The sequence below is a fragment of the Stomoxys calcitrans genome, chromosome 1 (genome assembly GCF_963082655.1).
Source record: "Stomoxys calcitrans chromosome 1, idStoCalc2.1, whole genome shotgun sequence".
Lineage (NCBI taxonomy): Eukaryota > Metazoa > Arthropoda > Insecta > Diptera > Muscidae > Stomoxys > Stomoxys calcitrans.
The window spans coordinates 43,909,370-43,922,768 of NC_081552.1; the positions used below are offsets into that span (position 1 = coordinate 43,909,370).

Here is a 13,399-nt window from a genome sequence, read left to right on the forward strand (position 1 = left end):
GCCTTGGTTAATTTGGCAGTTCACTGAAGCGACGATTGGTATACTCTCTGAAGCCAGCCCAATAGGCCTTCTTATGATTGATAAACGTGCGGCGCTCAGAGGTTATGTAGTCGGGTGGTCGGTCGATGGTGACAATTATGGGGGGGTGGTCCGACCCCAAAGAGATGACTGCTAGCCAGGATACGTCACTCAGGAGATCGGGGGATGCAATAGAAATGTCTGGCGAGCTGCTGCACCTCCTCGTAATCCTAGTAGGGCATCCTCGTGGAGCCTTCAATCTGCTCTGCCAAAGCTATGCCACGCTGGTTGTTACCTAGGGGAGAATGCCATGAAGTGTGATGCGCTTTGAAGTTCCCTAGAACCAGACGATTATGGCCACATAGTAACCCACTTATGCCGGGGTTGTTAGCTTGGCCATTAATTGGGACACCAACCGGCGGTATGTACACGTTGCATAGCTCTATCTCGGCAGTACCAGACCTGGCAGCTATCCCCATGCAGATGGAACTATATTGCAGGGATTGGTGTATCACGAAAGCCAATCCCCCACCTCCATTCCTTGAGCGATCCTTACGTAGCACATTGTATCCGTGACAACTGAGCAAGCTGCGGGTGTTAGGCAGCTTTGTCTCCTGGATCGCTGAGACCAATATATTATTCTAACTCATGAAGTCCACAAACTCATCGATCTTGCCCCGGAGTCCGTTGCAGTTCAACTGCAAAAACGATACACTTCCCGGCACTGGCCTGATAATATTTGGGGTGGGATGCTGCCGTAAATTGCCGTACGGGAGAGTTCGGGGGGGTCACATAGTCCGACGACGAGGGCGCAGAAGGCGACGACGAGGACGCAGAAGGCGACGACGAGGACGCAGAAGGCGACGACGAGGACGCAGAAGGCGACTACGAGGACGCAGAAGGCGACTACGAGGACGCAGAAGGCGACGACGAGGACGCAGAAGGCGACGACGACGACGCTTGTGACCCACTCCTGGCTATATTCGCACAGCACCTTGCGACATAGCCAGTATGACTATACTCCCGTAGTGAAGTTAGGCCAGAGCAAGAGCGGAAATATACCCACCTCACTGACACCGACCGATGATGGAGGCGGTTCTGGAAAACCGAACAGAACCAGGGTCCGGGGTGCTTTTCAATCGTGGCACGGACCAGAAGCGTGCGGAAAAGGCACTCCGGGATGTGCCTCTCCCATGACGAAAAAAGACGAACACGTACACTGAGGCGGCAGCCCTTGCCGATGAGGATTCCATCGCGCCAATTCGGTGTGTAAAATCGGCTGCCATGGGATTGCGCAACCTGTGGTCGCGCTCGGTAGCTCGCAACTAAGCTTCTCGTGACAGCAATGAACACCACACAGGTCGGACCTCACTGTTTCAGCCTGTGTGGTGCTCACAGCTATCCCGTGTCGGGTAGCACAGTAATTGTGCACAGTGACCTTTTATCAAAAGCCAGCAGTACCGTCGTCTGCCTTTAGGGTCACTGCGAGGATGTTAGAGTAATTTAGCTATCTTACGACTTTAGCAACCAACCCCTAAGAGATATCTTTCCGAAGATGGTCCACAGATAGATTTTTAATTTTACAGCATTGGATCATCAGATTATATTTACTCCAAGATAGTATAGATGGTAAGATGGTCATCTATAATCTTTTATTTGGAATAAATATGGTCCAGGATTGGTAGTCGAGTATATTCAAGGGACGCTCCTGGTTAATGCACTATTGGTCTATTCCATTTTGTACTCCCTTTTTTCGAGAAATGCGTAAAAAGAAGTGCACCGAGCGTCACTACAACCATAGGAGGAAGAGATGTCTTGAAATTATGTACAGATGTCGCTGCGTGGAACTGTCATTGGCCAGGAATAGGACAGTGGGATTGATCTGTAGGCTCTATTTGGCGCTAGGGAATGCTTAAATTAGCACTCTGTTTTTCAACTAGTTTTCAGCTCACACTTCCTCAAACCTGAGATGCATTCGATAAAGCACAGAAATCGGTCAACCATTATTTGACCACACGTGATGCATATAACCTGTGCTTACTTAAACTAAACACACTTAAATGGATCGTGATCGTCCATATCAGCAATTCTTTTCCGTCTATATTCTAAACAAATATCCCTAAGTGTACCCCTTTCTAACCAAAAGTTGAGGAAAAAAATGTTATAGCTTCCCAGTTTATGACCAAAAAAAGTTTGAACATAAATTTTTGAAGGTCAAAATCAACAACAAAGACTACCATGCCACTGAAAAGGTGCGGCAGAAATATGCGAGTATGTTTTCCGCATTCATTTTTTCTTTTCTGTTTGTTGGGGCATATGCAAATAACGCCGCCGACATTAAGCCATAAACTAGAAAAAGCAAATAATCAAAAAATGCTTAAAAAGGTACTTGCAAATGCAAAACACGTACGCCGATAAAAGAAAACAAAACAAGAAAGCAAAAAAAAAAAAATAAAACAAAAAATAAACGACAAATTTTTAAAACTTGTGGTAGAAGGGGGACGAGAAGAAAACCACAAGCTACACTTTATAATTATGCCAAAGAATTTCTTTTTTTTTTACCCAAAATAAAGAAAAATTATGCCTACGAGTTTGTACTTACTTTGACACAGAGAAAACAGAAAATATGACCACAAGGTAAGCGTGCCGGATGTATGCAGGTCTGCAAACAAATGGGACATTCCAATAGATTACTTGTGATACTATTAGTGGTTGTGGTTGCAGCAACACCATCAGTTGAGGCGCCAGTCGAGGTCGAAGGATTTTCTGTTGTTGTTATTGTTGTGGTGTTTGAGGTTGTAATATTATCTGGGGGAAGGTTACAAAAGTCAAAAACATGTACATACGTCATACTTTACTACAATTACAATGCCAACAACAATGCAAACAAAAAAAACCTGTAGCTACATACCCTTGGTACCTGAAGGATCTTCGATTTTTGGCTTTAACAAGGTGGCACCAGTGCCCGCACTGGTCGAAGTCGAAGGAGATGTCGTTAAATCCACTACATCTATGCGAGGTTGTATCAAAATTAAAGAATCATCAAAATCCTGTTCAAGGGCTCCTCCAGGCATGCTGTTGGTGGTTGTCCCACTCAAGATTGATCCAACACCAGGAGTTAAATCGAAATCAATAGCATTAGTTGTAGTTTGATTGTTTGTTGTGCTAGCTACACCTAGTGTTTCCTGAGCTTCCTCTTCCAAGTTTTCCATATTTCTTAGCAGTTTTTCTTAGATTATCGAAAAAACGAAAAATTTTCCTGTTTTGTCTATACACGCACAAATACACAACAAGAACACATCAGTGAGACAAGCAATGCAAACTTATTGATGCACAGCACTTGCAACTAATTTGTTTGATACATTCATTATCTTATTAATGTTGTTTATTTATTTCTCAATAATTTCACAATTATTAATTTTCACAACAACAACAACAGCGAACGATTGTTTCCAAAAGATGCGATGTCTAGCTTGTTTTGCGGATGAGAATTTGATCGAAGTAGTAAATGAGAGAACAGAGGACAAAGTCAGCCATATGAAATAGCAGCCGTCCAGCTTTCCATCAGTGAGCTAACGGCGTGAAACGAAACATCATTAGGGGCATGACATAATTACGAGGTAGTGTATGGTAAACAGCTGAGTACAATTTTTTCTCGCGAAGTGCACTATCTGTCAACGTGTTTTGGTTGTGTGTGTGTATTATAGTTACGAACGATGCACACAACAAACAACGAATAATAGCCCGAACTTGTAACACAGAGTTGCACTAATCACTGATTTTGACAGATAGTGCAATTAATATTTTGTTGTTGGGCAACTGCCACCCATCAGGCATGGCGAAATAATTAAAGGTGGTCTCATTTGTACAACAACCACAAATCATATGGTACAATCCGCCATCTTGCCATCAAGCTGATCGACGTTTTGCCAATGCACACAAAGAAATTTGTGTGCGTACATGAGTAGAGAATATGCGACAAAGAAGATAACAACAAAGATAATGCAAGCAAAAACCTGACTATTTAATGCCGTCAAATCTGGCCGGGTGTTAACAGCTGTTCGAGTGAGACCACCTTTTTAAATCCGCCTTGACATGCACGTAATCAGCTCATAAATTGATTGATGCCATATTAATTTTTATATGTAAATGACATTTTGGCCAAAGAAACCAAAAAAAAATCAAATAAGGTAATCTTGTCAAATCACCGAAAGAACGATTTTGGGAAATTATTCGCCAAAGTAACAAACCAAGCTGATGAAATTTTGCGATCACAGAGTTGCATGTTGCGGGGGCCTTAGGGCTGGTACATATGATATCTGGAACGAAACAGAGAAAGAGTTTTAAATTTTTTTAATGTTTTCACACCGATGTCTTGTCAATGATTGCGGGCTGATGACGGGCAGTGGTTGAATAGTGCTTTCCTTTATTTTGGGCTCTAGTGGAAGATGCCACTAGGTTGAGCTGCGAGTTTCGCGTGTAAAGGCCTGTACTATATTCGGTTTTCGCGTTGAAACTCCATATAAAAAAACACACGGAAAAATTTGCCGAAATGTGTTCGTTTCGTCGTAACTTGTTTTTTCATCTAGGGAAAATTAACATTTCACGACGCCAATTGAGAGCACAACCACAGTCGCTGTGCAACAAGTCATTTTTTTACGCAAAATAAACTCGATCGTCAAACTTCTAATTGTAACTGAATGTCTGTTAGTATTAGTGATGTTGCTCACAAGTATTTACAGTGTTAGTGGATGCATAAACAAGAACGTATTTTTTTAATATGAGTAAATATACTCGAAAGAAAAATATATTTTTCTTTCACAACATGCAACTTCATCAATCTGTACAAAATAATAAGACTTGTGAAAGTATGTGTTGCGCTTTTGGTCTTGCAGTTACTAAAACAATATTTGGATAAAAGTGTAAGATGCTGACAAAGGCTTTTGGAGAGTTGTGCTTATGAAACTTATAAGAGTGAAAAAACTGCAAAAGCTAATTATTTTTACAAATAAATTCTGCATTTGTCACTTTTTAAATTGTTTTGTTTTTCATTATATATTAATTACGTAGGGGTTGGTTTTGGTTAAAATTACAAAAACATACATGCTCGTAAGCAGCTGATAAATTATTTGATGCCATTTTTTTTATATGTAAATGGCAACATTTTGGCCAAAAAAACCCAAAAAAATCAACCTTGTCAAACCTCCGAAAGAACGACTTTCGGAAAATTTTCCGAAAAAAACGTAGTACCAGCCTTAAGGGGTGGATCAGAAATGATGAAGCGCTTTGCATGAATAAGGATGATATGGGAGTTCCCTCCAAAATGTTATGCGGCCGCTGTAGACTCACAATTGAAAATAGTAATTCGGAGGATGTAAATATGCATTAAATCATGAAAAGTGCTTGATAAAAAGACGTATGTTTAACAATTTTTTAATTGAACTATATAAATTTTTAGATAGCATTATAATTAGATTTTGTAGTGTTTTCACAGTTAAGGCTGGTACTACATTTTTTTTGGTGAAAAATTTCCCTAAATCGTTCGTTCGGTGGTTTAACAAGGTTACCACATTTGATGTTTTTGGGTATCTTTGGCCAAAATGTTGCCATTTATGTATAGAAATTCATATGGTTACGTACATGCTTACATACAAATGTGAATGTGTGGACCGCACTCAAATTCATATATGTTTTTGCAATTTCAACCAAAACCCACCCCTTCGAGATTAATAAATAATGAAACATAAAACTATTTAAAAAGAAACGAATTCTGCTTTTATTTGTAAAAATAATAAGATTTTGTTTGGGAAAATTTCCCAAAATCGTTCTTTCGGTGATTTGACAAAATTATCACATTTGATATGAAATATTGTCTTTTACATATAAAAATCAATATGGCACCAAACAATTTATGAGCTGCTTACTTGCATGTGAACACACAAAGGAGTGTGATGATCCTCGAATTCAGATCGATAGCGTTAAGGACGCCGCACAGATAAAAAAAAAAATTCTCAAAAAGCCATATCTAAATTGAAACGTTAGCAGACGACATGGAAGTGAGAGCAGAGACAACGGAGGACATGTTGAGGCTTATGATGAAAACCCATTTTCCACATGATACGACGGGACTCACGGAGACACCGGAGTCTTTGAATAATGATGTTGATCGAAGATTTATAATTATGGAATTTATGGCGAAGTAATACTTAAGGAGCTTCAAACCATTTAAGTCACCTGGACCTTATGGAATATTTCCGGCGTTACTGCAGAAGGAGGCCGACTATCTGGCGCCTCACCTGGCGCCCCACTTGGCCAATATATTCACAGCGTGCCTGGAACTTTCATAAACTCTGAAAACCTGGCAGGAGGCAAGGGTGGAATTTACACCTAAGCCCGGCAAGGCAAGTTTTGCGACACCAAAGGCCTACAGACCTATAAGCCTTGCGTCCCTTATACTCAAAACCATGGAACGTATTGTGAACACTATGATAAAGAGTAGGACATCCAGTGAACTGCTCAAATACAAACAGCAAGCCTATGTCAAGGGAAGGTCGGTGGAGACTGTCCTGCACGAGGTTGTGCATAAATGGAAGAATCCTTCGATGCCAACACGAACACATTGGCGATTTACATTGACATGGAGGGGGCGTTTAAAAATGTATAGACCGACACGTTGATCCAATCTGTAAACCAGTACTAAGGTACTACCATATGCTAAGGAACAGGTGGATAAATTGTGTCCCATGACATAAATATAAGAAAGTGGCACAAGGCACGCCACAAGGGGGTATTTTATTGCCACTCCTTTGAGTGACCATTATAAATGACCTATTACTTGCTGAGGAGGGACTTGAACCCATCTTCTTTGCAGACAATGTTATAATACTTAATAAGGGTAAGCATCCGAAACAGTTATGCAAAAGGGCCGAAAAGGTCTTACATATGGCATATGACTGGGCTAGATCCAGGGGTCTCAATGTTAACCCAGAGAAGACTGAAATGTGCCTGTTCACGAGGAAGACGAAGGTGGGCCAATTTGACGCACCACGTTTCCTCAACAAATCAATTTCGATATCTGACAAGGTCAAATACTTGGGAGTGAACTTGTATAGGAAACTTAATTGCAAGTGTCACATTCAGAAGTGTCCTGAGAAGGCTCACAGATGTTGGGTGTTGAAATCTGGCATTTTGAATTAGAAAATATGGCAAAGTGACTATTCAAATGATACAACTCTGTATTTTATCTTTTGTGTTTCTCTTTTGGTATCGTCTCATATTTGAACTAACGATCTGATTTTTTCTTTAGTTTATAATAAACCTTCCAAAGTATAACAACGTGTGTCGTTATTATAACCCAAAAGGATTGAGGTCTAACATTGGGCACTATATAGATGTGCTGTAGGCTGGAAATGGGGCCCGAATCCGAGGATAGCCCACTGGCTTTACAGGAGCGTGATTAGACCAATACTTAACAGGTATTCGCGTAAGACCACTTTTTTAAATCTGCCTTGGTTAGCAGAAAGTGGAATGCTTCATACGGAGGCGGTTGACAGATTTTTTTGAGACAGATTCCCAAAATTCCAAAAACTTTTCCCGAATTAAAATGTTTTTCCCCTAAAAAATATGTATACTTAAAATTTTTTTCTTATACAAATTTTTTACACCGACAACTAAATGATAAGTGTATTTTAATTTCGTCATTGCTAGTGATAAAAACTCTTCGAGCAAAATTTCAGTTAATAACATTTGTGGTTTAAAATGGCTCAATATGTCCAATCGGGAGAGTTTTATTCGGTTTATATGGGAGCTATTGTATCAGGTTGTAAATCGATTTGGGCCATACTTGGCACATTTGTTAGAAGTCGTAACAGATCACTACGTGCATTTCAGTTTCTAGGGGTTTAGAAGTCAAGTCGAAAGACCACATGCTATGGGAGATATATCGAAAACTGAACCGATATGGCCCATTTGCAAATGGCCTAAAATTTCAAAGAGATAGCTTCATTCGTTCGACCTCTATTATTATTTCAACATAAGGACGGAGGTACGGACATGTATAGATTGACTTAGAGTGTAAAAACCATTAAGAATATATACAAATTATGGGACCGTACATTAATATTTCGAGGTGCTAAGAACGGAATGATTAAAATACCCCCATCCTACGGCGGTGAGTATAAAAAGTTGTTTTAGTTTTCTGGATGCCGCGATCTTAGTCGACTGCAAATTGCAGGAAATGTTTCTGCTTTAGTACGATGGCCTATGCCTATCATATTCATGTACAATTTCTGATTTCGGGTGGTAGGTACACCAGCGTAGGTGCATATGCTTTATATACACATTATGGGCTTGCACATCAATATTTCGAGGTGCTAAGAACGGTATGATTAGATTAGTGTACCCCCATCCTTTGGCTGTGGGTATAATAAGTTGTTTAAGTATTTTGGATGCCGCGACTATATCCGACCGCAAATTGTTGGAAACATTCCCTGTCATAGTACGATGGTGTGCCTCCTGATGGATTAAAACCTATCATATTCTTTTACAATTTCTCATAGATAGGAGATAGGTACACCAGTGTTGGTGAATATGCTTTGCATCTCACCTAATCCAAGGTTATTAGCTAGAACTAAACATAAAGAATATTCATTTAGTCAGGAAAATCAATTTTGAAGTTATTCCAACATAATTTTTCCTACAAAATCCCCAATTTTTACGTTTTCCCCCATTAAAATCTCCAATCACGAAACAAAATCCCCTGTTTTGGGAAATTTTCCCTAATCTGACAACACTGCATGCGGATTAACTGCCACTGGCAGGATATTGGCGCTTTTAAATAACCAATAGCCATAATGTTCCCGCGGCGATTGGTCGTATAGACAGAAACGAGCTTGCTCACCTATAAGAGCTTGACCAAGACATATTTACCGAGGTAGTGTACAGCAAACGGCTGAGTACTACTTTTTCTCGCCGAGTGTACTATCATAATAGTTAAGAACAATATACATACAAACAACTACCTGTAAATAAATATATCTTGAACTTGACGAGGATCGCCACCTCCACATGCAAATGTGGCTGCAACAACAACAGCCTTTACTCTCTTTTGCTATTTATTGGAATTAAACAGCTGGTGTTCATGAAACAGATGTCCAATGCTGCAAATTTCTCCTGGGAAAAATCTACAGTAAAAAATTTCAAGCTCTCAATTGCCAAACTCTCCCGCTCTCTTCTGGTGGCAAATGAAGTACGCAAGCGACCTCCAGTAACAATATGTTCAAATTGGCAGAAGTTTTTGATTACACGAACACATCTATTGCAAACACAACCAAACGTTATGGAAACTCGTTGACAATAGTGCACTTGGCGAGAAAAAATTGTACTCAGCTGTTTGCTTTGCCATACCTGTGTTAATATGTCTTGATATGTATGTACTGTTACATATCTATATACTGTAAGTTACGTTGGATTCAAATAATCAGCACATTGCAAATTAACGGCGTTAATTCTAATTCGAGGGGCTTGGGATATAAACAAACATCAGCTGCTTTCATTGTTAATTTGGCGCCGCGCGGACTTCTTAGTTTATTGGATTTTCATTGAAATCCTTGCAAAATGCTCTAGGAATTCAAAAATCAGGAAGTAAGCAGAACCATTCTATATGGCGGATCGCCGTAAAGATATGTGGCGGCTGTTGTACAGCGTGGTCAATCGTGATGAGACCGGTCTTTACGATGTTCTAGTATTTGTGGATGACATACTGTGCAAGGAGCCAAGTTTGATCAGGCATTCGCTAAAGGCCAACACAAATAAATTTCAAGATGCCTTCATTTTGTGGTTGGTTAATAAATTGGTTAGATCCATGAATTTCGAGGACGAAGGTGATGGCGAGTAAGTGGACAGTTTATTTCGGAATACATTTGTCTAAGCTTCGCCATTTTTGATGTTTTATTTGTTATCTTACCACCTACCTCTAGGCTTACCGAGAAGAATCTAAAAATCCAGTGTAAACTTCTAAATTCCTGCCTTGTTAATCGAGTGGTTCTATTTGAAAAGCTAATCAAGGCATATGTATATGCCATAGACGAATTGTGCGAGCAGTATAATAAAATTGACATATCTTTGGATGGAGTTCTGCTAAAGATCTCAGCATTTTCTACCGAGGACCATGAGTTGTTGAAAGAAATAGACAGCTCCTTCATGTTTCCCCTTATAGAAATTAACAGCGATATGATGGATGACTATGTACAGGCTCTATTGCAGTTAGTACAACATGGTTTGTGTATGGGCTATGTTAATTTTCCTCAGATATTCCGTAACACCCTAATGATTATATTCAAGGTGTTGAAAATATGCGATTTTCCCACAAAATTGTATTGTTTGCAATATGTGGCCAGTGTTTTCGAGCGTTCATTCTCCCTGCAGGAATTGCAGGGCATGTATGAGCTTAGTTTAAGATCTTTGAGCACAATGTGGAATTATTGTCCCATGTGGATGGCCAATCATTGTTTGACACAGGACAACCTGGATGACTTTATAGAGGAGTCCATGTTATATTTAAGAATATTGCAAAAGTTTATACCCCACATCAACGAAAGGGTTGTTATTGAAAGACATTGTTTTCAACTATTGGATAATCTCTATGAACTACACAAATGGCAGCGGTGTCAAAGCGATTTGGATTTGTCGCGGCTCAAGGAAGTGGCAGAGACTTTGAGTGACTTTTTGCATGGACTTTTTGTGGAAAACCTGCAGAGACCACCGAAAGTGGAAAGTAAATATGCCAAGGCTTTGATAAAGTATGGAGAGATCTTTCCGTTTGTTTTGAGAGCCATTACCCCACATTTGATTAGGGTGACTAATAAAACCGAGTTATGTGAGCTTTTGAAAGACTTGGAACTGAAATTGATAGAGGCCCTTAAAACGAAGGAAAACAATGCCAAAGTAAAGGAATATTTGAGCTTCTTGTATATGTTGGAGCACATGGTAAGGTGTAGCAAGCAAAAACCTCAGCACCTAGAAGATGTGGAAACCATTAGAGCTAATAAACCATGTCCAGTGTCATTATTTGAAGAATTGCAGGATTTTTCTAAGGAACCCCTAGTAGATGCCATTGCATTGTGGTTGTCTGTACAATCCAACAAACTACTTCAGCCCATGCAACCAGATGAAGTACAAGTGGCAGGATTGTTGCTGCAATGCTCCAGCGTTAACTCTATGTTGTCCAGGCATATGCATGATAAGTTATTGGATATCATAATGAAGCCTCTGCAAGGCATAGATCTAACAGCAAAAGAACAATCCAACCAATTAATAACGACAATAGAACTATCATTAAGTATTCTGGCTTTGCCAGTCTTATGCATGACTTCTGCATTACAGGGCCATAGTAAAGCTGTAAGTCAAGCGTTGCAGAACTTGGGAAAACCTTTATTTGATGAACGCCTTAATGCCAGACATTATCTTGTGGCAACTTTTACTCAATACATACCCTTCTACTTGGCCAATAATTGGCTAAGCATGGACACCATCAGCAAAGATTTTATCAAAAACTTTCAGGATGAAAGTCTTTATATTCCCATTTTGAAAACTTTGGCCTGCCTTAATTGTAGCTCCGGCGATATAATAGCCATGAGCTCTTTTAGGCAATTGAAAAAAATTACATGCCATGAATTTCCTCAAGTTATGCTGAACGAATTGCTATGTGCGCAATGCTACTTGAAAATTCCAAGAAATGGACAAAATGCTCTTGTTGCTCATGTGACTTTCAAATCTTATAAGCCGTTACAGAACCTATGCCTACCGCCAAAAATGAAAAACTTTTTGGCTCAGCAACTTTTCATCAATCCCCATTTACAGTTTTTGACCAATCATTTGGAGTTTTGTCGTCTTACTTTGGGCGATAATATTTTGGACTCTTTATTTTCCCATGAAGCCACAAAATCCAATCTGCATGTGGCCACCCTTAACCCAATTGTCAAAGAATGTATAGCCAATGATGCGGAATTCCTAAAGGAAATCTCTTCCTGCATACTACAACACACTATTGAATCCCTAAAGACCACTAATCAGCAAGAGGCCTCTGCAAATCAAGCTCATCATCAACAAACCATACTGCAAATTATCACCAGCTGCAGTCAAAGTCAATTGCTTACTGAGCTATGGCTGTATCATTATTTTAAAATGCTATTCTTCTATCTCATTCATCCGGAATCGAAGGTGGTCCATGAGGCCATATTGTGTGCCACCGAAATGTGTAGTAACTATCAAAAGCAGCCCATACAGTTATGGAATTGGTACAAAAGAGATGCCTTAAATTTGATAGTGCGCCTTATGATATATGTTTACATATCAAGAGGAGTACGTATGACCAGATCCCTGAAAGCGGTAAGCAATTCCTCCAACAAAATTGATTGTTTTTCTCTAACTTTGCTTCTTTTTTTTTATAGTTTACCAAAATGCTTGGCTTTTCCTGTGTCCAAGAATTCATTTGCAAATATTATCGCCTTTTGGTAACCATGATATTACCCTATTGCGTCAAAGAACCTCGTTGCAAGGGTCTTTTGATAAGTATTTCGAAAATAACTCGCAAACCAGTGAACAACATTTTCATTGTTTCATTTTTGCGTATCTACACGCACATATATTTGACCGAAGAGCCAGAAATTGGCAATAGATGCATTGAGTTGATAGGAAAATGTACTGGAGCCAGCCTCAGCAAGTTAATGAATACAGATGTTAAGGTAAGTAATATGCTTAAATTTAATTTAATGTAAAGTTTTGGCTAAATCTATAATTCAAAGAAAATTTCCGAGAAATTTCCTTTCATTTTATTCAGCCAATGTAACTTGAAGCCACGCAGTGGCTAATTAAGACAAATTACAATGAACTACTCCTTATGGTTGATATACAAAATCTATATATTGGCTTGCCCCAAAAGTAATTGCGGATTTTTCATATAGTCGGCGTTGACAAATTTGTTCACAGCTTGTGACTCTGTAATTGCATTCTTTCTTCTGTCAGTCAGTCAGCTGTTACTTTTAGCTAGCTTTAGAAAAAAAGTGTAAAAAAAGTATATTTGATTAAAGTTCATTCTAAGTTTTATTAAAAATGCATTTACTTTCTTTTAAAAAATCCGCAATTACTTTTTGGGCAACCCAATATATAAAAATGAATTTGTGTTTGTTTGTTTGTTTGCGGGTTTGTAAATTTGTTTGTTCCGTATAGACTCCAAAACGGCTGAACCGATTTCTTTCAATAGGCTATATAATTTATTGATATCGGTAGGGGGGCGGACCCTTCCCCATACCCTAAAAGTACCACCCCAAAATAAAAGTGAACCGATCGGGACAATATGGGATTCAAATGAAAGGTATTCAGA

At 39.3% G+C, this 13,399-nt stretch overlaps 2 protein-coding genes across 4 annotated transcripts in view; one reads left to right on the top strand and one right to left on the bottom strand.

The window, feature by feature from the left end:
* LOC106094747 (E3 ubiquitin-protein ligase RNF146) overlaps positions 1 to 3,527 on the bottom strand; it is a 57,305-nt gene extending 53,778 nt beyond the window's left edge. For all 3 annotated transcript variants that reach the window (XR_009396650.1, XM_059361241.1, XM_013261984.2), the window contains exons 1-2: positions 2,930 to 3,527; positions 2,621 to 2,826 (exon numbers count right to left, since the gene is read on the bottom strand). Coding sequence is in view for 2 of the 3 variants with exons in the window: in XM_059361241.1 (XP_059217224.1) it covers positions 2,621 to 2,826; positions 2,930 to 3,230 (507 nt within the window). In the remaining variant the exon portion in view is untranslated. The remainder of the gene's footprint in view (positions 1 to 2,620; positions 2,827 to 2,929) is intronic.
* Positions 3,528 to 9,591: 6,064 nt separating this feature from the next.
* The window catches only part of LOC106094746 (serine/threonine-protein kinase ATR), a 28,027-nt gene continuing 24,219 nt past the window's right edge, over positions 9,592 to 13,399 (top strand). Inside the window, exons 1-3 of the mRNA XM_059370836.1 lie at positions 9,592 to 9,909; positions 9,996 to 12,405; positions 12,468 to 12,761. Of these exons, the coding sequence (XP_059226819.1) occupies positions 9,680 to 9,909; positions 9,996 to 12,405; positions 12,468 to 12,761 (2,934 nt within the window). The 5' untranslated portion in view covers positions 9,592 to 9,679. The remainder of the gene's footprint in view (positions 9,910 to 9,995; positions 12,406 to 12,467; positions 12,762 to 13,399) is intronic.